The sequence below is a fragment of the Actinia tenebrosa genome, unplaced genomic scaffold (assembly GCF_029948245.1).
Source record: "Actinia tenebrosa isolate PJP-AT-01 unplaced genomic scaffold, QUT_ActTen_1.0 PGA_scaffold5__44_contigs__length_20552954, whole genome shotgun sequence".
Taxonomy (NCBI): Eukaryota; Metazoa; Cnidaria; class Anthozoa; order Actiniaria; family Actiniidae; genus Actinia; species Actinia tenebrosa.
In genome coordinates this window covers 4,531,520-4,557,300 of record NW_028292582.1, presented here as the reverse complement: position 1 = coordinate 4,557,300, position 25,781 = coordinate 4,531,520, and the positions used below count along the sequence as shown (strand labels likewise).

The window sequence follows — 25,781 nt, the reverse complement described above, 5'->3', positions numbered from 1 at the left end:
CGGAGCCGTCTGTTCCTTGTAGTAGCAAATGGGAGTCGTAACCGCGGAGGTTGTGAAAGAACACCGGAATCTCCATGTCTGGATTTACTTTGAAGTTTATATTGCATTTCCAATGAGCCGCTCCTCTGTATTTACCCGTGATGTGGCAGTGATCCCTAACCTTATCCACATAGAAATCCTCAACAAATGCTTTGTGGCAGTGAATGCAGTGCGTGGAGGGCTTTCCCGGCTTCTCACCTTTCTTAGCATACTTCCCGCATTTAAAATGAGCTTCTCCTAGATACTTTCCATCTTCATCCCACGCTTTCTTGGCTCGTCTTCCAAACTGAAGAAGCGTATGTTGGCAAATGTGGCATTTTTTTGCCTTGTTAAAAGCCTCCTGGTTCTCTTTGGTAAATTCCATCTTCTTTGGACATCTTAATTGTTCTCTAATCTCTCCCTCCTCTTCTCGCAATGCTTCTAGAAACTCATTAGCTGCGTTCTTACCTCGGTAAATCACAGGAGGGTTTGCTTTACCGTCTGATCTGACTACTATGTAACCAAAGGAACAGATCTCGTGTAATCCTACCTTATTCGTGGCGCCACGTTTCTGCTCTTCCTTAGTTATCAACGCTTCGAAGTCTGCATATATCACGTAAGGTACTTGCATCTGCTTTTGATGGTCTGCGTATGAAAGCTCTTTGTTGGTGGGCATCTGGATCCGTTGCGCCACTTCTTCGACTCCGCGGCAGATCTCATCGTGTTTCTTTAGGGTATTTAAGGATGTAAATGACAGCAAGCAGCAGTCGCAGAAGTACTTTTTGCCTTTGTGCTTAGTATGTCTGTAGAATAGTCTGCTAATGTGTTTAACCCATGAGTAGTGTCCGCCGTGGTAGAATAAATGTACGCGCTCTCCTTTACTTTTTGACAGAACTAACGGTACTATCGTCTGCTCTCTGACTCCGTAAACGTTAATTGCTAGATCGTTTATTTCCTCAAATATGGGGATGTCTATCAACTGCATGGGAAATTCCACACCATCCCACTCTAAATCATCTGTGGGATACTTACTTGTCCTACAGGGATCCTTCTCTGCTGGATACAGTGCAGACCTGATTGCCCACATAAAGCATCGATTGTCTTCATTCTTCACGTTTACAATAGCCTTCTTCCTTTCTACCCACGTTGGTAGCGGTACGTAACTCCCCCCTCGTATGGGTACGTACCTGGCCATACTTATCTCTATTCCTTCAACCTCCTCTACTGTCCAACCCGATCCTTCTTTCGTGTAGTTAGACAGCGACTCCATTATTGCTTCTAAGGCTTCACTGAGTGACCTATCCAGATTCGTGGATTCTAATATCACTAACGACTTTGATCGCAACATTGCTGTCGTCATTACCTCGTCTTTTGACAAACTTACTTCTACCATTATGCTCGCTTTCAGGGCTCCTAATTCTTCTATACCTTTTCGGAGAGTCCTTTTAACCTTCCTTTCTGACTGACGCCAAAACTGTCTAACGTCAATCTCACCGTTACCGGGTATTGACACCGTGCTGAAGTTGCTTTGGGATTCCATCTATATAATAGGAAATATTTTATGCCTAATACCAAGCACTTTTTAGGTCGTCGTAGTCGTACTCACAGTCCTGACAATGCCAAAACAATTTAACCTTAGTCTCAAACTTCTTACCACATCCACAATCATAACTGCTCATACACTTCGTCTTCATTTTCAAATGCTTTTTCAAATCCGCTTCTTTCTTAAAAGTTCTCTTACATTCTTCGCACTCCATATATAGACTAACATATTTGCGCTGTTGCCCCCAACCACACTTGGAGTGGGGATTGTCCGTAGGTGGATTTTTGACACGGGTCTTGCCCGTGTTGAGATTGCGCTGGAACCCCCATTCCCTATACTACTTGTACTGTTGGGAACTTAATAACAAATTCATTATATTTTCTTGTTTTTAGGCAAATATCCAGGATTGACGTGTGGAGGAACGATGAAAGACTCTACTCTCCCACTCCCCCTTGTCAATGCTTTGTCATCCTGTTGTCTTTCCACCCATCTCCCTTCCCCCCACAGGCAGTGGGCAGCTATCGAATTGGTCAGAACGTTAGCTTACAGAAGCAAGCTGAGACTAACAGAACAACCGAGGAAGGAAGCCGCAGATCTGGATGGTGAGATACTGTCTCTCTTCTTCTTCCTTACTCTTAGATTTTATTCGCTTATATTCCATCCAATAAGCCTGAGGCGAGATGACGTTTTACCTCCGTCTCTAGACCATAATCCTTTTCACACTGCTTTTGTTCTTTAATTATGACTATTGTTCCTGTATTCTTGAAGCAATCAAAAATTTTAATATGAAAGAATTTTAAAAACTATTATGGTATAGAGTCGGGGTAAAACGTCATCTCGCTTCAGGCTTATAGGACACGTTCGATATCTAAAAATTCAGACTTGATTGCTAGCCTTTAATCGTATCGTACTTCATGTATGATACAAACACGTGCATCACCAAATGCATTTATTGGTAGGAATGAAATGATGTTCCATATACGACGTTCCTAACTTTCGTTAATAAGAACATTTTGATAGAAAAGCTACAATTTTGTTCAAAAATGTTGAGAAATTTTTAGCTTTAAGGGTATTTTCAATGAAAAATTCCCCTTAAAACGACCCCCTCCCCCCTAAACAATAGAGACCTTTAGATCCGACGACGAGTACGAGTGTTTAACTTTTAAAGACTATCCTTTTGAAGTCGTGGTCGTGTACGTAGATTGAAACTTTAGATGGTAAAAAATCGGAAATCGACTACGATTTAGTGTTAACCACGTGCACAGGACCAATTTCAAAACTCGTACTCGATCTCGTACTCGTCGTCATATCTAAAGGTCGCTAATATTGTTTCAAGGGACACACGGCTGCTTTACCTACTGGGACCAACATTGTCCTGGGGGAGAGGGGGTACGGACAATATTTTTTTGATAAGGCAAATTCTACTATTTCATGATTGGATGAAAAATTCTCAACTCTTTTTGTCCAAGATTGTAGTCAGTTCACTACTCAATAATTAACGTTATAATCGAATCTATAGCAATATATCTACGGATACTTTAATGCAATTTTGAACATCTTATTCCTGAGAGCCTCGGTTTCGTGTTAGAATTTTCATATCTCGTACGTGGGCTATTGAATGCCCGTTGAAACGAGATGTTTTTCTTCAAAACAAATTTTTCTCCCCTTTACCCTTTATGAGATGTGCTATCATAGAACTCGGGATAATGAATAATGTTGGTGTTTATCAGGTGACATTCCACAGTGTCCCAAAACAAAGCTGAAGGCCCATTCTAGTCAGGTAGGGCGCTAATAAGCTCGTAAATACCAGATTGAATCAATGTTGGTGGGTTCGTGAAAGGAAGGGGAGAACTGAACGATAGGGAACAATGAGAGAAAGAATGGAAAGAGAGAGAAAGAAACAAAAAAGAGAAAGAACCAAAAAAAAAAAGAAAGAAAGAAAGAAAGAAAGAAAGAAAGAAAAATAGGAAAGGAAAATTGGAAAGGAAAAGAGAAAAGAATGACGATGATCAGTTTTCCTCTTCTCTTATTACTCTCATCCCTAAGGCTGCGTTTAATTTGAAATGTCCAGAATAATTCTTAACCCCCCCCCCCCCCCCCTTAAAATCATGCAAAAAAATACGATCCCCCATATAAGCAAGGCTTGTAGCTTCTTCCAAAAATTGTTCATCCCCCAATTTTTCTGATAAAAATTTGCCCATCCCCCCTTTTTCCTTCCAAAATTTTCCCGATCCCCCCTGTTTGCCATACATTATCAACGCAGCCTAAACTTCCTTTCCAGTTTCCTTGCTTTTCTTCTCATCCCTCATCCATTCCTTTCTACTTCACATTCTCTTCGTATCTTTGTCTTCTACCTCGTACCGTATGATCTTTCCCTTACCACTGTGACAAATGTCGTGCCCATAGCCAAGTCACACCATACAGGTTTTCATTAGTTCCTAATGTAATATGATTGACATTTTTCCAGGTGAAACGCTGTGTGTGGAATGCTGCCAAGTGTCTACTAGCTACAAGGTGATTACATTTTAGTCATTTGTCTTTGTCTGTCCTTCTTGCGCGCGCAGTCAAGTCCAAAACCCAAGACTACACAAAGTTTGCAACACTGCGCGGCCGCTTAGAGCGCGCATCATATCTTAGTTTTATCAAAATATTTTTTAAAATCTGTGTCGTGGCGAAGATGGTGTAGTTAATGTGTGAAACAAAAGTCCCATACACTATTACTGCGCGGCAAATCAGAGCGCTCGTAATACCTTAGATCTACCATAACGAGTTTTTTTGTTTTTCATGTGTAGTGGCCAAGATGGAGTAGTGAATGTGTGGAACATGTCTAACAAGAGCCACACTATCCTACAACAATCCTACACCTTCAACTTCTCCCATGAGGAAGAGAGAAGCACTACACCTGACTTACGAGAGATCGACTCTATTTGCTTTAATGTGAGTTTGTTTTGTAATGTATTATTGTGCCAGTAATGATATATGGAATATGTGTATTTATAAACGGGTGGATGGTTGGAAGTGGAAATAGAGAATTAAAGTATCAATGAATACATCAATTGGCCTTCGGGAAAAAAGCTATGTGGAAGAGAAACAAATTAATGACATAAATAAATAAGAAATTGAAAAAAGGAACGATGCATGAATGAATAAGTGTTTTATTCTGTAAATGAGACAAACGAATTAGAAATAAAGGAATGGAATGGGGATGTGCGTAATAGGTAAATTACGAGCCTTATATAAAACGAATGAAGAAGAGGGGCAATGGCACTCATCTTCAGTCGTTTCATATAAGGCTCGTAATTTACCTATTACGCATGTTCTTATACGATTTCCGAGCCCATCCCACACGGCCTACCGCCTCATCTATCATGGAATGGGGATGGACGAGTGCTAGAAACATTGAGTGAACGAGCGAGGAATTGAAACAAGGTTATCTAATATTACGTGTTGTATTTTCTCCAGGCAAACGGTAAACTCCTGGCTGGTGCAGTAGAAAACCTCGTGAACATCTGGGCTTTGTCAGGTTAGCAAACACTAAACACTGAGGTGTATATGTGTCTCTAAGAAGGAATGAGAAAGGAAAAATAAGATGGAATGTGGGGAATGGGACGAAAATGGAATTAAAAGTTAAAAGATATTGTCATGAATAGATCTATTTAGCTTATGTTTTCCCATTTCAGACCACGTGTCATTCTCTTCAGAATAAGATTCTTTGTTTGAGTGGTATCTTTATTCATGTGTCTTCTCATGCGCAAGAGTTAAACAAAGAAATGATGCTCTAGAGAATGACACCTGCTCTGAAATGGGAAAACGTTGCGCCCAAGCTTAAAAGACCAATTATTGACCCATTAAATCTACTCTTTTTTTTAGTTTTTACTCAGATTTATTACTCAGATATTTTACCATCATCATAAAACCATCTCTAATACGACCGCCATTGGAAGTCTGTATTACAGAGGTTTGACTGTGTAAGTCATAATATTTTTTTCTGGTGGCACACAGGTAACCATGGTAACCTTGATAAGCACCCGCATCTCATCACGTGCATGACGTGGCCAATGTCACGGGGTTTCATGGAGAGCCATGCCATCACCATGGATAGCCTGTTGGTTGGTCGAATCAACGGTAGCCTGGCTGTCACGGAAGTTCTGGATAAGAGTTCAGTGACGAGAGTGGAGCTTGAACACTGTTCAAGAAATGGTAAGTAAATGAAGCACGTAGACGGACGCACGGGCGGACGCACGGACGGACGCACGGACGGACGCACGGACGGACGCACGGACGGACGCACGGACGGACGCACGGACGGACGGACGGACGGACGCACGGACGCACGGACGCACGGATTATTGATCATTATATTGAAACCAATTGCGCATTTGTTCATATTCAACATGTTAATTTGCGCATTATAAACAATAATAGTAATAATATGATATTAAAGAGATAGGCTGCTGCTTCAGGATCTATTCTAACTGTTTGCTTTAGCGGTTTGTGATCATAAAAACCTTTTACTTTCTTTAGTTCCAGTCTGTCGTGTGTCGTGGTACGATGACAGCAACAGCTTCGCTGCAGGATACATGGACGGAGTAGTGTGTCTAGCCAACAAGAATCCTAACGAACAAGTCAAAATGATTCCTGCACACCAGGTGAGAACAACGACAAATCCCATCATCTATGCAAGAAAAAATACACTTGCGCTTAGCTGATAATTTAAAAAAAATTTATTTTTAGTTAAAGATGTCAATTATCTTTCATCAAGCGGTTTTTTTTAGTAAAAAAAATTATTCTCGGAAGATGTTTTCTCGGAAAACAATTTTCGAGTTCCAAGCGGATAATGAAAACTTAATGATGCTTGATGAAACAATTCACATCTTCAATAATAATCCTTAATGCTTGTTTTTAGTTCTTAACATGTTTTAATACTTTATTTATCATCTAGAGTATGATTATTGGCCTTGAGTTCGATGGCACTGGAATGGCCTTGATATCCTGTGCAGAGAATGAGCCGGTCAAGGTTAGTGCCGTTACATCTTCTTTTGTGCTTTAATTTATGATATTTGAGCACGATATGTACGATCATCTATTCCATCCCACCCATTTTTCTTTCCGTCTGTCTGTCCATTCTCTTCCATTTTCCCACTTCTTTCCTCCCTTCCTTGCTCCCTTTCTCTTTCTATAATTCTCATTTTCCTTTCTTCCATCTCCTTTTTTCCCTTCCATCCTTCCTTCCTTCCTTCCTTCCTTCCTTCCTTCCTTCCTTCCTCCCTCCCTCCCGCCCTCCCTCCCGCCCTCCCTCCCGCCCTCTTTAATCCTCCCTCCTTTCTTTTCCTCCTCCATCTCTTTCTTTGGTCATGTATTTATCTACTCTTTCGTTCATTTCTTTTCAGATATGGTACGAGGTAGATGACGGAGTGATTCTACGTCATATCTTTGAGTTATCAAGCGCCCCAGTGTCCAGCTTCTGTTGGTTTAAACTCCAGGACAGAGACTGCAGCGTCCGTGCTCTTGCACTGTAAGTTGCTCCATTCTCCATATTACTCATCCACGAGTCGTGAAATTTTTTCCTGTTGATACGAAAGTTTCAATTAAGAAAACTACTTCATTGTAAAAACATGGAATTTTTTATTTTCTTCCCAGTGGTGGCACAGACGGAACGGTCAGTGTCTACAAGGTCCCTCGTCCATTCGATCCAGATACTCTCAAGAAGTTGATGCTCAACTTTCGCCGTGTGGGATCCGAAAGTCCAGTCATGCGCACTAGCGAACCAGCTCGCATCGAGGACCAAACAAACTCTAAGAGGAGCTCCATCCAGATAAAAACATCTACATCGGACACCAAAGGAGACCGATGGTCTCGAGTGTATATCTTTAGTGATATCCTCGAAGCTATTGGTAAGACTAATTCCAATATATCAGGGCTCCAGCGGGGTCTACTGTGTGATGCATCCTCGTATCATGGTAATTCATATCGAACCTACATCTGCCTGTTTGAAATCAAGGGACACGAAGGGCTGGTGTCGTCCCTGTCGTTCTGTCCTTCGGGTGTCTTCTTGGCGTCGTGTTGTGAGAAAGGCCTCGTTAATATCTGGTCTGTGCAGGTAAGTAACAACAAAGCTCTTAGTGATGTGTCGAATACCTTCTCTTTTGTCATTTTTGATTCATTTTAACTATATATCACCGAAAGTTGTCTCTGTTATATCAACGATAGATATTTAGATAATCAGTGTGGACGTTCAACTTGAGCCATCAGCGCAACAAAAGTCATTAGCTTGGCGCGCTGACTGAAATGCCAGGATTTAAATAATACGAGCGCTACTTATAACTATCTATTTTTTTGCCATGTTTCAACACAGACATTAGCCATTCTTTCGTTGTTTACTAAGTATTTTGTATACCCCAGGACGGTGTAGTTGGTCAAACCTACAAAGATAATGGCTCAGTATTAAGTATGACATGGACTGGTGATAATGGCGTAACAGCTTCATTCAAGGACTCCAAGGTATTTAGTTTTACGTCTAATGTCCAAGGTTAAGCGGCCTATCTCCCGCTCCGGAAATCTAATGACAACTTTTTTCTAGGACCCAGTTCTTTTGAAATTCAACGCGGACTGGTATAGAAAGCATAGGATAGTAGCCTGGGCACGAGACAAGTTGAGAATGCAAGGCATAATGGGACTGAGTGAGTCTGCTTGCTTCAGAGTACTTTTAGAAAGGCTACCCAACATCATGCAAGAACAGTACACCTACGAAAAGGTAAGGGACAAAGGTTTTTAATGCTATTGCTGCAGTACTGGCTTACAGAACGCACGATACGACATGCAGACATTGATATGGCTTTTCATAAGAATGGTTATCGTATGAGTGGGAAACCTACGTTACTGACTTACAGCACGTACACGTTACGACATGTCGTGACATTGAAATGGCTTCCCATAAGAATGGTTAACGTATGAGTGGGAAACCTAGGGTACTGACTTACAGCACGTTACGACATACCGTAACATTGAAATGGCTTCCCATAAGAATGGTTATCGTATGAGTGGGAAACCTAGGGTACTGACTTACAGCACGTTACGACATGCCGTAACATTGAAATGGCTTCCCATAAGAATGGTTATTGTATGAGTGGGAAACCTACGATACTGACTTACAGTAGTTACACGGTACGACATGCCGTAACATTGAAATGGCTTCCATTGTCTGCCAGTAATTCATTCAGTCACAACGCGTAGTTACGGTTACAAAAACATGCAGTACGACTACACATTTGTTTTAAAGCATTCGCACTATCGTATGTTCTTGTGAGATGCTCTATATAATTTGTTTATATTATCTTGACCCTTTAGGGGATTCTGAGTCGAGGAGATCAGCTCGTCCACAGTCCTTTCCTCCAGTCCTTATCCGCGTTAACAGTAGCGCTAGACCTTGATCACGTGATATGCCATAGCTTGTGTACAAGTCTGACCCCAGCAAGTAATGGTACAGATGCCACCGCCCTACCAGAATGGTCCTGGCTCAAGGCGTTCTGCGTGGCTGTACGGGCAGCGGATGCGCTGACTTTTAGGGACGTGTTCCATAAGAGTTTTGTTGTACCGAATGAGGAGAAGATCAGTGAAGATGAGCCTTATCAACCAATGGTAATGTGTTGTTTATATTACTTCTCTACACCCTTCTCTACCCTCTAAAAACATTATCAAACCCCGAAACAACCTCTGGGCTGATCTAATTCAGGGCAAGGCTAACTCACAGATCAAACCCTGAGACAACCTCTGGGCTGATGTAATTCAGGGCATGGCTAACTCACAGATTGAACCCTAAAACAACCTCTGGGCTGATCAAATTCAGGGCACGGCTAACTCACAGATCGAACCCTGAAACAACCTCTGGACTGATGTAAGTCAAGGCATGGCTAACTCACAGATCGAATTGGAATTAGGCCATTTTGGTGTGATTAACAATGGATATTAATGGGAAATCACGACACGACACCAACATGGCCGCGATTACGTGACGTGCAATCTAAAAATATGCACTCGTAAATTGCAGGTCATATAATGAATATAATGCATTGATTTTCTAGGACAACACCGCCTGGAGTCTTGTAATGGACGAACAAGTCATGACGTGGGCCATGAAACGACCCGAGCATTGGGAGACTGGTGGAAAATGTGACGCATACCTGTGGGGTGGGGGACGTCATGGTCAATTAGCCGAGACAGGCCGAGGTGTTAATGTACCTACTGTTACCAAGTCTTTCTCTAGTGCGCAGCAAATCGTGTGTGGCCAAAACTGCACGTTTGTGTTGCAGAGCAATGGAACTATACTGGCGTGTGGAGAGGGCAGTTATGGTCGCCTGGGGATGGGGAACTCTGATGATCTGCTGGTGTTGACTCCTATTGCTCCTTTACGAGGTATGTGCCTGTCTATCTGTCGGTCTGTCTGTCCTTGTGTCTTTCAGTCCTTGTGTCTGTCTGTCCTTGTGTCTGTCTGTCTTTCTATTTGTCCATCCGTCCGCCTGTTTGTTGTCCATGTGTCTGTCTGTCTGTCCTTGTGTCTTTCAGTCCTTGTGTCTGTCTGTCTTTCTATTTGTTCATCCGTCCGTCTGTTTGTTTGTCCATCTGTCTGTCTGTCTGTCCTTATGTTTGTCTGTCTGTCTGTCCTTGTGTCTGTCTTTCTTTCTTTCTGTCTGTCTGTCTTTTTTTGTCTGTTTGATAATGATTGTAAAAATCAGTTCTTTTTACCTTTCATTTATTTATTTTTTCACAACTATAGAACTTGTTGGTTTTGTATTTCTACTTCATTATTATGACTATTAAGAAGATTATCAAATTCATTTCTAACTTAAAACGTTAAATAGTCTTTTCCCATTTTCATCTATTCCATTTCCCCCATTGTTTGTCATTCTTCTGTTTGTTATTCTCTTACCAGGGTACGTAGTAATACAGTTAGCCACGTCGTGTGGTTCTGATGGTCACTCGCTAGCTCTAACAGACAGTGCTGAAGTGTTTAGCTGGGGTGACGGTGATTATGGTAAACTAGGGCACGGTAACAGTGATAGGCAGAGACGACCACGGCAGATAGAGGCGCTTAGAGGAGAAGAGGTTATCAATGTAAGTAACACATACATGCTAGCATAATTTTAGATTTAGATAAAGAGTTTCGCGCGCTGTGATTGGTCGAGCAACCAGTGATTATGAGTCGACTTCGTTTGCACATGACGTAACAGCCGCCATCTCGGTTGAATTAACAAAAGACGTATCAATGAATTCTTTTGTCATATCGCAGTGTCTTTAGTTATTACACTTCCCAAGGGAGCACGTTAAAATTTTGATTGTGTTGGTTTATCTTCGATTTTATCGCCCGTATTCTAAGATATAGCAGGCGTTCCTTGTAGTTCTTGTTTACGTGCGCGCGCTACACTTCATGGCAGGCATTCCTTGCTTTAGTCGGGCTAGCGAATTTACTCCGAAAACCGACGAATATCTTGCGAGGAGCGTCATTCCCTTCCTTACACGATCGTAAGCCATTCGGATCGGCCGAAACCAAAACACTACGAGGAACGCCTGTCACAAGATGGATTGCGCGCGCTAGATAGATCAACCAAGAAAAATGACTTTCCTTACACAAACAAAATTTTAATGTGCTCCCTTGCACTTCCTTGCACTTCCTTGCACTTCCTTGGAAATGATTGAAAACCAGCAATAGATCCCTTGCAGTACGTCGGAATGCAGCTCAATTTGGATGACAAAACAATAGATTTCCAATTCTCAGGAGATTGAAATTATTTTGTTTTGTCCTCCAATTTGAACTCCTTAGACAAGCAAGGGATCTATAGAGGTTGTGCAACCATGTGACTCAAAATCCCTTAAGATATGAATAACAACGAAACAGCCGCCATCTTGGTTGATCTAACAAGAGAAGCTAATGAGGAATGATTGGTTATCATCAACCAAGATGGCGGCAATGCACGCATACAAGGGGTCTATAGGAATGCTTTGGTTGTCTTTCAGTTATCTTGTGGGTTCAAGCACTCGGCGGTAGTAACTGCTGACGGCAAGCTTTTCACATTCGGTAATGGTGATTATGGTAGACTTGGACATGGTAACTCAGCCAACAAGAAGATACCCGAACGAGTCTTGGCGCTGGAAAAACACGCTATAGGACAGGTAAATAGGAACTAGAAACAGGAATATTAGAATGGTGAGGTTTTTGTGTCCTCAAAGCTTTTTTGGATATTTTGTTTCTTCGATGGTGATGGTGATGGTGATGGTGATGGTGATGGTGATGGTGATGGTGATGATGATGGTGATGGTGATGGTGATGGTGATGGCGATGGCGATGGCGATGGCGATGGCGATGGCGATGGCGATGGCGATGGCGATGGCGATGGCGATGGCGATGGCGATGGCGATGGCGATGGCGATGGCGATGGCGATGGCGATGGCGATGGCGATGGCGATGGCGATGGCGATGGTGATGGTGATGGTGATGATGATGATGATGGTGATGATGATAATGATGGTGATGGTGATGATAATGATGATGATGATACTGATGGTGATGGTGATGATGGTGATGGTATTGGTGATGATGATGATGATGATGGTGGCGAGGGTGTTGTCCGGTGTTGGCGAGGTTAGTGTTGTTGGCGATGTTGAAGAGTCCTTGTTGTTTATCTTCCTTGACAGGTGGCTTGTGGTTTAAACCACACCCTAGCTGTATCAGCTGACGGTAACACACCATTTGCATTTGGTGATGGTGACTATGGCAAGCTTGGTTTGGGTAGTTCTACCGCTAAGACTTCTCCGCAGGTTGTAGAAGCCTTATCTGGCATAGGAATCAGGAAGGTGTGCTGTGGTACACAGTTTTCTGTCGTTCTCACCAAAGACGGAAGGCTTTTCTCGTTTGGACAGGGTAAGTATCATCATGATTGGTGTGATTCCTACACTGCGTAATAGAGCTTTGAAGTCGTGGCGTATTTCCAGGTCCAACTGTTTACAAAAATCGTTCAAATAAAGCAAAAAAATGATCTCAATTATTTACCATCCACCTGAAATGATTAGAATTTTGGTCATGCTTGTGAACCCAGTGGTAAAATTCTGTCACTCGTTTCTCAGGAAGAAAAATCTTTATAGCACTGCTTCTCATTTTGGACCCGGAAGTCGTTTTTCCAGACGTTTCAATTGATTCCATACTTAAAGTTCTATAGAAACATATGTTTAAAGTGTGAACGTTACAGCACGGACACGTTACGGTATGCGATACTGACACACATTGCAGTCATACAGAACTTGTCGTACATGTATATCATGTTAAATCAGCCGTAAAATTACTCACTTCTTTCTGAATTTCTAGAGAGGTTGATCGGTCAGCCCGAAGGACGGCTGCGTGGACCAAGCAAACCCCAACAAATCCTCGCTCTCGCGTCCCACTTTGTCGACGACGTGGTTGTCGGAGCCGAGCATACCCTTGCTCTTACCAGCGCTGGGGAAGTATGGTGCTGGGGGTCTAACGTAGACGGCCAACTGGGCCTGGGTAACAGCGTTACCCAACGTGAACCTTGCTTATTACCAGACCTGAAAGGAAAAAATATACGACAGATTTCTGCGGGTCGTAACCACAGCTCCGCGTGGACGGCACCTGTTGCGCAAACCCCTACTCCTGGTACACCAACACCGTTACAGCTAGGCCAACCTGAACATATACCACCGCAGTACCCTGCACTGAAGGGCATCAGTACTGAGTCTGTCAGGGCAAGACTAAGGGTACTCCATTACTTCTCCGACTTGGTTTATGCATCGTGGAAGCTGTTGAGTCTTGTTCGTGGAGAGGTAAGAACGATGTGTATTGATTGGCCCGCTACTACTAGGCCCAGCTACAAGACTTTATCTATCTATATCAGGTCGGGGCATGGACGGGGTAGGTAGCTGAATATCCTCCGCACACTCTTTGGGTCCTCCCTTCGCCCCTAACGGAAGTAGGCTTTATTTAAGCAAACTAATCTCTGCTCGTTCTCACTTAAATATTGTTTTGATTAACCTCGTAGATTGACTTTCATCCGTATAACCGAGGCACCACTGGTTTTGTACGTGGTCACCTACGACCGTTACTAGCAACCCGCGTGTCCAATCTACCTATAGTACGTGCTATAGGACGAACAATGGTACAAGGGAAGAATTACGGACCGCAGATCACTGTCAAGAGACTTATAGGAAGGTGGGTTACAAATATTAAAATGACGTGATGTTTTTCCATTTAAGACCACATGTCATTCCCTTGAGAATAAGATTCTTTGTTTGAGTTTTATCCAGATTCATGAATGTCTTCTCGTGTGCAACCGTTATTAAACGACGTAGTTTTCCCATTTCAAACCACATGTCATTCTCTTAGGAATAAGTTTTTTTTGTTTTAGTTGTATCCATATTTATGTGTCTTCTCATGCGCACTATGAACCGTAGATGACGTGATGTTTTCCCATTTCAGACCACGTGCCATTATTTTGAGAATAAGATTCTTTGTTAAGGGAATGATACATGGTTTTGATGTGAGTTACTGTGCCATGACTTTGAGCAGCCCAGAGGTTGTCAAGCTTTGTTCCAGGGCTAGTTACCGTGGTTGCTAATGAGTGTGTTTTATTCTAGGAGTAAAAAGGCCAAGCCGATATTCGTCCAGATTGCTCATCAAGTCGTGAAGCTCAAGCCAGCAGACCTGTGCCTTCCTTCCAGAGCCTGGAAGGTCAAACTAGTAGGAGAAGGCGCTGATGATGCTGGTGGTGTGTTTGATGATACCATCACAGAAATGTGCCAGGTATAAGATAATACTCGTTACATTATTTGATCATGGAATCCACGCTTGTATTTGACACACACTCTCATTGCGATCCCACTTTTTGCCATTTATTTGATAGACCTCTGTACCTTGGGCACAATGTTTTTCCATTTCAGACCACGTCTAATAGACCCCTTACATGTGATGTCAAAGCAGCTCAATGTAGAGGACAAAAAAAAATTGGAAACACATTGTTATGTCCTCCAATTGAACTCCATTCCAACTCTAGGGAATAAGATTCTTTGTTTGAGCTGTACCCATATATTCATGTCTTCTCATAGACAACCGTTAAACGAAGAAATGATTCTCTAGAGAATGACTCGTGGGCTGAAATGGGAAAACATTACACCCAAGCTGAAAGGGCCTGTTAGTTGAAGAGTGATTTTATCGTTGTACAACAACAGCAGCAATTTGTATTCCTTCTGTATGTTTTGACAGGAATTGGAAGAAGGCACTGTGCCATTATTTATCTATACACCAAACGCTACAGCAGAAGTGGGCTTTAACAGAGATAGGTAAGTATCCTGATGGTCACAATTTGACTGTGCCCCCCCAACCCCAAGACCCCCAGACCCCCATGATTGAGTAAATGAAAACCTTCTTATCCAGGTAAAATTACTAAGAAAGAAGTAAGACTTTATCGGGTGCCCAGTTTTTGATTGTTTGTTCGATCCAATGGCTGGTCAGTTAGATTCTAGGTTAATAATCAACATTTTATTTATCTTCATTTATAATGGTTATCATTTTTCTCTAGATATTTATTAAACCCACGAGGTGTAACAGAAGAAGACCTCATCCTATACAAGTTTCTTGGTATTTTATTCGGTGTTGCAGTGAGGACCAAGAAACCACTTGACCTTCATCTTGCACCTCTTGTCTGGAAACAACTGGTGGGGATTGCCCTCTCACCCGATGATATCGAGGAGGTACGAAACACTGCACACCCTTCCTTCCTTCCTTCCTTCCTTCCTTCCTTCCTTCCTTCCTTCCAAATTCAAAAATCAACTTCTAAATTCCAATTTGATTTCAGTGGAAGAAAACCCACTTTAAACCCCATTATTTCTGAATAAACGAGAATTCATAAAAGGGGAGAGAGATCCCTATCTCACACATTTTGATTCCCTTCGGCAATACCTCGTTAATACGACCGCCGACGGACCGTAGGAAGTGTCCGTAAAAGACAGGTATCCACCAATAAGGTTCGACCATAGTTTGATCAATCACTGTGTTGTCTTCCAGGTCGACTTGCTTTATATGCAGAGTCTACGCGGTATTCGTGATATCCATGAAAGTGGTGTAGACGAGGAGTCATTTGCTGAGGTTAGTGGTCTCTGAAATAGTTTACAAAAAAAGCTGGAATGTACGAATATTAGATACTCGATCCAATCTCTATATGTGACCAATGAAAGGGGTTTAGCCGGAACCGGAAGTAGAGTTTTTGTCACGAGATTATTTGAGTGCGTTTCTTCCTCCGGTTGGTTTTCACTGTCGTATGATTCCACCAGACGACGACATAATATGGATTAAAAAGACAAACTTGGTGGAAAGCTTTGGGAATAGATTCAATAGTGATGGTCTCCCATGTCAATGTGTCATTCCCTAGAGTTGCACTACCCTAGTAATTTCCCCTGCAAGCGTAATATTTCTTCGTTTAACGGTTAGGCATGAGAAGACACATGAATATAGATACAACTAAAACAAAGAATCTTATTCTCAAGATTATTGCACGTGGTTTAAAATGGGTAAACTTTACACCAAGGTAAAAGTTATTGGGTCTTCAGTTAATGAATTTATTTTTCACGTTTCTCAGGTGATTCCAATCGAGTCGTTCGAAACTCTGAGCGCCGATGGTCGCTTCGTACCCATATGTCCAAGCGGTAACAGCATTCGATTGACGTTCGACAACCGAAGCGAATACGTGGAGCAAGCGTTACGTTATCGATTGCACGAGTTTGATCGGCAAATCAGCGCCATTAGAGAAGGAATGTCTGGGATTTTACCAGTCCCTTTGTTGTCACTGCTGACTGCGGAGAAACTGGAACAGTTGGTCTGTGGGTCTGAAGAAATTAGTATCGACATGCTGAAGAAAGTGGTCAGGTAGGAATACTCCTCGTACCTCCCCTCCCCTCCCTTCTCACGGATGCGGCTTTGTTACAGTTTTGTCCAGAACGTAGAAAATCGTTCGCGGTAGGCCATGGTCCTGTATTCTTATTGGATCAGGGCATTTGCCATGACTTTGCAGAAACTTTTATCATACGAACGTCCCTACGTGTCCGTGCCGTGCGGTAATCTTGTGCGCTGTGATTGGCTCGAAGGATCTTGTCAATTCCCCGTGACCGTGCAACAAACTGTTATGTGTTCATAACAGGAGAGTCGTTTTCTGTTTGTACCATTCACTAGATAGATTGAGTAAGTTTATCGTCTAATTTATTTTTCAGGTACCGCGAGATAGATCCATCTGACAATATAGTCTGCTGGTTGTGGCAAACACTCGAACAGTTCACCAATGAAGAACGCATCCTTTTCATGCGGTTTGTGTCCGGCCGATCTCGACTGCCTGCAAACATTGGGGACATCGCACAGAGATTCCAGATTGTTAAGATAGACAGGGTAACGTATTCTTTTTAAACCATACCAGGGGAACGCCATAATTAACACCTTAGCTCAAAGTTGTGACTTAAACAGAGTTTCCATATTGATAAAATAGACAGGGTAACTTATTCTCTTAAACTATATCAGGGGTCCCAAGCACGGCCTTGAGGAACACCACATCTTAATGACTTAGCTAATCATTATACTTCTTACACAAGTAAAGATTCCAGAGCGTTAGAAATACACAGAGTAAAGTAGTATTTTGAATACTGGTAACGTTAGGGGTGAGAAACACCATATTTTAATACTTCTGTAAAAACAAGATCTTACCAAAACCTTCAAGTTGGTTGGTGGGAGGGGTAAATAGTTTTACTTAGTTATCTGAATAAGCCTGAAGCGAGATGATGTTTTACCCCCGACTCTATATCATAATAGTTTTTAAAATTCTTTCATATTAAAATTTTTAGATTCCTTAGAGAATACAGGAACAATAGTCATAATTAAAGAACAAAAGCAATGTGAAAAGGATTATAGTCTAGAGACAGGGGTAAAACGTCATCTCGCTTCAGGCTTATTGATAGGTTTAACTTGACCTCATTTCCTGTCTCATGTGGAATGTTTATCTGCTGAACCACAAGTTTTCATTAAAATTCTTTCTGGTTGAGAGCACTTGAGGGTCAGTGTTTGGCCACCATTTGGTGAAGATAATGAATTCAAAGAACTTTATATCAGCTGATTAAAAGTCGGCAATAAAATTGACATGTCTTTATTGATGTTTTACAGGAGGTGGACAGCCTTCCAACAGCCCAAACATGCTTCTTCCAGCTGCGCCTGCCTCCCTACTCTAGTCCAGATGCAATGGCAGATCGATTAAGATATGCCATCAATAACTGCCGCTCTATTGATATGGACAACTACATGCTGACGAGAAATGCTGACGAGGGTGATGAAGAAGATGAATATTATTAGAAAGGTTAAAAAAAATGTAATTTCTGACATTACAGCCATCAGATGAAATGGGTACATAAAAGTTGTGCTTTTATTCCAGACAAAATGGTTATCAAAAGAATTAGAAAGACTTAAGTCAAGTAACTTATGCCAAAAAAGTGCAATTCTTAGTTGTGAGGACTTGTTAATGTTTAATTTATAACTTAGGCTGTGTGAGTCTGCTTAGGTAGAAATTTTACAATCAGGGCAATGAAAGATTGATTTTAGCTCCCGAAGATTTGTGGGATGGATTGGGTATTGGGAGTCCAATATTTACTTTCCCTAAGTATTAAACAGCTGCATTGGCTTTTTTACATTATTAAAATAAAAAGAAACTATATTTACTAATGGATTAATATTTTGATCACAGGAAGAATTTTTTGGTTAATATTTTATCTTTGAAAGATTTTGAAATAAGTAATTTGTACAAAGTTGTAACAAATCGAAGTAAAAATATGTTTTGATTTGAAATATTATGCATTTTTTTAATTCCTGGGAAGGGTAGGATAGGGTTTGTGTTTGTTATCTCTAGGGACACTCTAATAAAGCTGTATAAGGCTTTCATTTTGCCGCATTTTCATTACTGCTCGTTGGTGTGGCATTTTTGCGGTGCGCGCAATGCCAGCAAAATGGAAGCTTTAAACAAGCGAATATTAAGGTTCCTTTTACAAGATTATGATTCTTCATATGATTTATTACTTGAGAAGGTCAACCTAAAATCTCTACAAGTTAGACGCCTTCAGAATTTCTTAATCATATTGTACAAAAGTCTATTTTTTTCTCACTACCCAGGATATCTAAACAGTATGTTTACTTTCCGGTCTACTTCCTATAATTTACGCGGTAACTACATTCTGTCTCTCCCTAAACCTAAAACAACTACATATGGCCTTCACTCTTTTTCTTATTTAGCTGCTACTTTATGGAATGCACTGCCGGATACTTTTAGAACCTCAAACTTTTTGGACTTCCGTTGTAATATACTAAAGTATGACTCTTTCAAGTAACTACTCATCAACATTGAAATTGAACTGATTCTGCAAAATAGTGTATATAGTGTACATATGTAAATATTAATTACCATTATATAATAGTTTTATAATCATTATTCAATAGCCCTTTTCTTTTTTTTTTTTTTTCCCCCTTTTTTTCTCTCGAAGATATTAGCTTTGTAAGCTACTCTGAAATTCAAGGTTAAATAAAGTTTATGTATGTATGTATGTATGTGAGGTTACTTGTTCGAGACTGCAAGCATGGTGCATTCTGGTCTAGCTCGGGTAAGCGTTTCTTCTGTTCAACAGAGAAAAAACCCATAGATGCATAGCACAATCAAAAGCCACAGAGCAAAGACCTTGTCTACAAATGTATTTTATTAGAAGGGAAAAATGTTTTGAGATTTGTATCATACCCATTCGTACTATGATGTAAATGGTTTGTTTAACAAAAGGTGTTACTAGTACTGATGGACAATAGCCACTCTGTTGATGTCCATATTCACACACGCACACGCACATGCACAACACTAGCTTTACAGAAAAAAGAAATGGAAAAAAAAAAACATTCTTCAGGGTACTGAACCAAAGAAATCTAAAATTCAATTTACAGACCTTTCACGAATTTGTTTAAAGTGGCTTCAAAACCATAGTACTAGGTTTGACTGTATTGGAATTTCAATACAATAACTTGGAATCAAAACTAACTATGAGATGTCTATCAATAACTTATATTACTTCTTCCTTTCAAACATTGGTATCACTAATAATGGATCATTGCTTCAATATTTCATGTAGTCTTTTGACTACTGCATCAAAGTATTCCTCAGTTGACAGATAATGTTCTCTCTTGACACTGAAAAAGATATCAAGAATGAAAATGGTCAGTATTTGATTACCTTTTCATTTCCAATCTACTGTCACTCAAATTTCTTTCCAAGGAGAAAAAATGTTGTCACAGACAAAGGTTTCAGTACAAAAATTACATTTATCCTTTTCTCCTGTCACCAATCACTGGCCGTTATCAGGGTTCGTGCTACTCCTTAAACTCCTTGAAAATTCCTTGAATTTAATTCACGTTTTCGAGGGCACTTGAAAAACTCTTGAATTTTATGATTTTAGCGAAACTCCTTGAATTTTTGCTTTGATCATTACTTGCATGGTTCTGAAATAGATCTAGTCAGAAAGATCTGAAAATCTGAAAGTCGGCCATGTGCAACCACCGTGTAAAACCTTGGCATAGTTAGCTGAACATACTCCTTGAAAATTCATTTTTGGGTCCTTGTATACTCCTTGAATAGTCCTTGAATTTTAAGTGGTTACCTCAGCACGAACCCTGTGTTATGCACAAAGCCTCAAGCTGGCCAAGTATATCTCGGAAGTGGGATATTTCTGTTCACATCTGCAGTGTACTGTAACATGATTCACTTACTTTGGTAGTCCGTGAATACAGGCTGCCAAGTCTTTAGTCATTTCGCCTCTGTCAACAGTGTCAACACAGGCCTGTTCTACTGCATTACAGAACCTGATAGAAAAGAATATAAATAAGATTAAACTTGGGTAAAAGACTACAGATGCATTGGTAGTAGGTGGACATTACTATATGTTTACAGACATTGTGATCATTTTAAGGTGCTAGCCATTTTAACAATAGGTTTTGTCACTTTGCTTTGTTGGATTGTGCAATAGATTTCTGGCATAGCGGTAACAACACTCGCCTTTCGCCAAGGCGACCTGGGTTCAATTCCCGGACTCGGCATCATAGGTGAGTAGAGCTGCTTATTGGTTCTCTGTTTTTTTCTCCTGTGAAAATCAACATCTAAATTCCAATTGGAATTCAGTGAAGAAGAGCCACTGGATCCACTGTTAATTCCCATTTATTTATTTATTTCATTTAAAGTACATACGTTTTAAGTTCATTATTGCCATCTAGTTTAGCCCTGTGTGCCAGGCCTTGGGTCCAGGCATAGATACTGGCAATAGGGTTGGTGCTCGTAACATTCCCCTACAATCAATACGACAATTTGTTTAAAGAAAATAACAGTTTAGTGTTGCATACTGGTAGTAGCTTCTAGATGTTATAATCCTTAGAGATGCACAAACATTACAAATGACCTGATTTAGGCATGGAAAATGTTCTATATGTATTTTGTCAATTTTATCACAGACTGAATGTTAGTTAAGTACTGTAGATTGCAACTGGGCATCATCATCTTTGATTCCTGCAACACCAGCTCAAAAATGGACCCCTTTACCTTTGGCTGCAATTTCCATTTCAAAACAGGTGATTGTCTTTTCTTGAGAATAAAATACAACATTGTTTTTGGAGTTGCCCATGTGTACAACAGTTAAACAAAGAATCTTATTCTCAAGAGAATGACATGTGGACTGGAATGGGAAAACATTATGCCCAACACAAAAAGGTCTATTTCTATCATGGACATTATTTCAATCTTTTAATGTACGTCTATGAAAATATGACGACTCTTATCAATGATGTCAAATAAAAACATGACTTTGATGGACCCTAGCAGCATGTCAAATGTAGCTCTATATGGAGGACATCAATGATATTAGGTTTCTGATTCTCAATGCAAGGGGTCTATTTCACTGCAAAGACCCTTGAGATTGTTGTCTGATTTAGAACCAAGATACACTAACCTTCTGATGTTCCCGATAATGTCTCGTTACAGTACCATGTGCTGCCTCTGATTCAATAGTCTTTCCATCAGGACAAACCAGCACACTGGTCATCAGACCGAGTGAACCAAAGCCTGAAATAACCAATCAAATAATGTTAGTCCAAATCTTTCAGTACTTCAGATTACTCTACATGCATTCTCTTATGATTATGAGGACCCTTTCAACTTCTCGACTTTTGGTATTACATGTGAGTAGAGTATGTTTGTTCTCCTCCTTGACATGAGGCTTTTTTTATCCAAGCTAGTTCCTCGGTTTTTCTCCCTATGCAAAATCTAAGTACCAAATTCTAATTCAATCTGTAGACTGTGTCAGATTGAACGTGTGACAAGCCCTTGATTTCTTAGCATTTCTCAGGTGTTTTTTTTTTTACTCTTTGAGACAAAAATTAAAATAATTTTGAAATAATAAAGCATACAAATGCACATAGTACTGTAATGTAGATTCAATACTTTGTCCTACCCAAAACATGAAGAGTTAACAAACCATGAAAGAAAGACTATGAAAGACACTCTGTGGTAACACATGGTCATGCTTAGGGACTGACCATTAGATTTTTGAGGGGGAGGGGAGAGTTGGGCAAAAAACAAAAGAAAATTCAAGCAAAGCTTTGAAGAGTGAAAAAAAAAAAAAGAAAATTGGGCAGAAGAAAAGTGCCAGAAAAAAATCCAAATTATGTCCAAAAAAAATTCCTGCACAGCTATGAGGTGTAAAAAAATTCCTGCACAAAATAAATTGCCCAACCCTTCCTCCCCAAATCTAATGGTCCTTCCCTTATATATGCTTGCATCAACTAGTGAAAAATCAGTCCTTAGGGACAGTGCAGCTAGTCCACAAACCTTGAGCAAGAGTATCTGATTGAACGTCCCCATCATAGTTCTTGGCGGCCCAGACAAAACCTCCTTCAGATTTCAAGGCATATGCAACCATGTCGTCAATTAAACGATGCTCGTACCAGATATTGAGGGTTTTGAATTGAGGCTCATACTCCCTAGAATATGATAATATAACCAACAAGTTAAGTGCAAAGGAATCATGCTAAAGCGAAAGAAAAGAGTCTATCCCTTCAAGCAGCTATGGGGTGCAAATAAGGGTTTTATCAAAGCTATCAGTACTTATCTAAGTTTCATACGGATAAAGTACATGTAGAAAGCAAAGGTACATGTACTGCCATTTTCATAAACTTTTGAACTCGGTAGCTGCAAGCTGCACACTGAAATTTGGTTTTTCGCTGCCATAGGTAACAGTGATTGCTGTGTCTTGATTCATCTCTAGTATTCTCTTGTGGTGAGTGGTTAATATTAATCGATGTTATAACTGTAACAAAGCTTTATTTGTCCCCTGGACCCCCATAATGCCTCGCAATCCAATATGGCTGCCATATCAATGAAGTATTCCATTCCTTTCCCACATGTTAGCAGGATTTCCCAAACAATTTACTATTAGACTAATGACTGTTTTATTGTAAAAGCAATTAAAAACACCATAATGTTTTGTAGAAGAGCTTGAATTTTTACCTCTCATAAATTTCCTGGAAAATGTCCTTGAAACGACCATCATATTTCTTCAAAATGGTGTTCTTTGTGCTCATGTAAAGTGGCCTTTGTTTGGTCTGAGCGTACTGGAAGCAGCTGTGTGCAAAGTCACGGATTGCCTGCAAACCAACCAATTCAATGATTTACTTTTATACACTCGCAGCAAAAAATTTAGTGTTTGGATGCTCCTTGGAACTGTCTTAAAAAGTTACCAAAAAATGGCGTTCCGTTAAATTCAGTGCCGATCAGAAGAGAGCCGAAACAGCATCAACTTAGATGACTTCAACTGTTACAAAGGTAAAGAAACAGTGAGATACGATCCTTTCTGGGTCCACCTGAGTATGTAATTGCACATACACTGTAATTCCAAGGGCAGATCCAGTCAAAATTTTAGGCTAATCGAGTTTCTTTTGTCAACACAATGGAAAACAATAAAAAAAGCATCTAATTCTTCAGTTTAGTTTCTTTTTTTTTTCTGCTGAAGGGGGGCTCCAGCCCCCCTTTGCCCCCCCTGGATTCACCCTTGAATTCTGGCCTGTACTATATACCCTTCTCATAATGGCTGACCAGCACACAAAAAGGAGGTCACCCAGTAATCTTGCAAGGCTGAGCAAGGCTGCTCATTCAGAATAAAGGTGGATATCTCCAATACAGGTCAAAACAAGAGTTAAATTTCTATACTTTTCTCTTATAAACTCATTTACAATGTAATGTACTTTTATATCTTGTATTGTGAACTAATGACTGGGTGACCTCGTTTTCATGTCCTTTTCAGACATTATGAGAATGGTGTATGTGAGTGAGTAGTAACTCACCTCATCTGTGTTGTACATCCCCATCATTACTCCTCCAGTCCCAGTGAACTCAAACACTTCGGTAGTCAGCTTACCACCAGTTTCAGGGGTGAAGGAAATTTCAAAACTTCCTGGGCCATTGACGGCAAAGTCTCTTGCTCGGTACTATGAAAATGAAAAATAGTCATTTTACAATAGCACAAAGAGTAGGAAAGAACTGGAATTAATAACAAAACTGAATTATTTCTGAGAGCAAAGGGATTTTATTGTTTAGGCATCCAGCCACAGGCATCCTGAGCAGTGTTAAGGGATGGGCACGTGATGGTGCAAAACCTTGATTGAAAAAAAAAACGAGATGTTTTCCAATTGAGGATTTTTTTACTAACCTGGTCACCAAAAGCATGACGACCAATCACAATTGACTGAGTCCATCCTGGGACAATCTTTGGAACGGTCTTACAAATGATTGGCTCACGAAACACTGTTCCTCCGAGGATGTTACGAATAGTGCCGTTGGGACTCTTCCACATCTTCTTTAGCTTGAACTCTGAAAGTTACAAGTGTGTTACCTTCGAAATATTTGTATGTATGATGGATAGGCAAGAAATAAGAGAAAATTTTCAACAACATCATTATACTGCACATATATGTACCTTCAACTCTAGCCTCATCAGGAGTGATGGTCGCACATTTGATTCCAACATTATATTTCCTGATCGCTTCTGCAGCTTCAACCGTCACCTTGTCTTCAGTTGCATCTCGGTGTTCAAGGCCAAGGTCAAAGTATTTGATGTCCAGATCAAGATATGGGGTTATCAACTGAGAAGTAAAAGAAATATTCTCTAAGAATAATAATTTATGCAACAAATAAATCAAGAATAAATGTTTAAAAAAATCAGAAACCCTAATGTTGAGTGGTTTATAAGCACGAGTTGGATTGTGGGGTGCCATGGGGCTAAATAAATTCAGGGAATGTCCCTTAACAGAATAGGGGATATAAGGGCTATAATGTAAATACTATTTGATCCAAGATATTACATGGATATGAGATTATAAAAGGAATGAATGGATATTGAAAGGAACGCGTTTAAACACAGGGATACTGTCAGAAGAAAAGAATATAAGGATATATGATACTAAGACCCCCTAATGGGACCTCAATCAAAGATATATAGGGTCGAAAAATGCAGCCTAAACAATATATTGAACAAGAATAATAACTAGCTATATATGAATCATCTTACTACCATATTCCAAGGTACTAAGAAAACAGAATTACTAGGGAATGAACAGCTTGTTAGATGCTTATAGGATAGCGTGACTCGTTTGTTTTCTTTTCGCCTTCTTCTCGAAAGGGTTGCGTGTACTCACACCTCTATTAATTTGTCAATTTTCACAGTATTCTACAAACTACTAATTGATACATGTACATACTTTATCTTTGATCATCTGCCAGATAATTCTTGTCATCTCATCACCGTCCAACTCCACAACAGGCCCTTGAACTTTTATTTTGCCTGGAGTGGAATCTGAAACATAACAGGAAAACTTAAACACGTCTATGCAAATAACTAAGCCATGTGCTTCACACAACCAGACAAAAATCTCGAAATAAAAAGATTGGAGAGAAAATAAAAATATCATAGCTTACATTTACGGAACTGAATGTGTGATCCCGCGATAGGAGCCACTGTTGATCGCACTCCGAGAGCAGATCGGAGAAAAACATTTCTGGAAAGACGAACAAGAGACGCCATTTTCGAATCCTTCAAAAAGCCGAAAAGAAAGAAC

General features: G+C 40.4%; 2 protein-coding genes across 4 annotated transcripts in view; one reads left to right on the top strand and one right to left on the bottom strand.

Annotated features, from left to right (window-relative positions):
- LOC116303637 (putative E3 ubiquitin-protein ligase HERC1) overlaps positions 1-18,440 on the top strand; it is a 67,514-nt gene extending 49,074 nt beyond the window's left edge. For all 3 annotated transcript variants that reach the window (XM_031713213.2, XM_031713212.2, XM_031713211.2), the window contains exons 43-68: positions 1,954-2,163; positions 3,292-3,341; positions 4,029-4,075; positions 4,354-4,498; positions 5,024-5,084; positions 5,564-5,761; positions 6,086-6,210; positions 6,504-6,578; positions 6,952-7,076; positions 7,202-7,661; positions 7,964-8,062; positions 8,142-8,315; positions 8,909-9,199; positions 9,643-9,973; positions 10,491-10,672; positions 11,573-11,728; positions 12,251-12,476; positions 12,918-13,393; positions 13,609-13,778; positions 14,204-14,369; positions 14,829-14,905; positions 15,145-15,316; positions 15,630-15,710; positions 16,201-16,487; positions 16,829-17,000; positions 17,766-18,440. In XM_031713213.2, the coding sequence (XP_031569073.2) occupies positions 1,954-2,163; positions 3,292-3,341; positions 4,029-4,075; positions 4,354-4,498; positions 5,024-5,084; positions 5,564-5,761; positions 6,086-6,210; positions 6,504-6,578; positions 6,952-7,076; positions 7,202-7,661; positions 7,964-8,062; positions 8,142-8,315; positions 8,909-9,199; positions 9,643-9,973; positions 10,491-10,672; positions 11,573-11,728; positions 12,251-12,476; positions 12,918-13,393; positions 13,609-13,778; positions 14,204-14,369; positions 14,829-14,905; positions 15,145-15,316; positions 15,630-15,710; positions 16,201-16,487; positions 16,829-17,000; positions 17,766-17,951 (4,742 nt within the window). In that variant the 3' untranslated portion in view covers positions 17,952-18,440. The remainder of the gene's footprint in view (positions 1-1,953; positions 2,164-3,291; positions 3,342-4,028; positions 4,076-4,353; positions 4,499-5,023; positions 5,085-5,563; positions 5,762-6,085; positions 6,211-6,503; positions 6,579-6,951; positions 7,077-7,201; positions 7,662-7,963; positions 8,063-8,141; positions 8,316-8,908; positions 9,200-9,642; positions 9,974-10,490; positions 10,673-11,572; positions 11,729-12,250; positions 12,477-12,917; positions 13,394-13,608; positions 13,779-14,203; positions 14,370-14,828; positions 14,906-15,144; positions 15,317-15,629; positions 15,711-16,200; positions 16,488-16,828; positions 17,001-17,765) is intronic.
- An 881-nt stretch (positions 18,441-19,321) lies between these two features.
- LOC116303639 (uncharacterized) lies at positions 19,322-25,776 on the bottom strand. The gene is made up of 11 exons (XM_031713214.2): positions 25,642-25,776; positions 25,425-25,519; positions 24,644-24,809; positions 24,377-24,537; positions 24,012-24,155; positions 23,179-23,315; positions 22,501-22,652; positions 21,623-21,735; positions 20,869-20,966; positions 20,394-20,486; positions 19,322-19,817 (listed from the first exon to the last, which is right to left on the bottom strand). Exons 1-11 carry the CDS (start codon positions 25,745-25,747, stop codon positions 19,736-19,738), a joined length of 1,347 nt encoding a protein of 448 aa, XP_031569074.1. The 5' UTR covers positions 25,748-25,776; the 3' UTR covers positions 19,322-19,735.
- Positions 25,777-25,781: the final 5 nt, after the last annotated feature.

Excerpts from the sequence above, each read along its gene's own strand:
- LOC116303639 (XM_031713214.2), bottom strand. The coding sequence starts at position 25,747 with ATGGCGTCTCTTGTTCGTCTTTCCAGAAATGTTTTTCTCCGATCTGCT. Across the intron at positions 24,810-25,424 it reads GGCAGATGATCAAAGATAAA|TTGATAACCCCATATCTTGA; the intron begins GTATGTACATGT and ends TTTACTTCTCAG. Across the intron at positions 19,818-20,393 it reads TGTATTCACGGACTACCAAA|TGTCAAGAGAGAACATTATC; the intron begins GTAAGTGAATCA and ends TATCTTTTTCAG.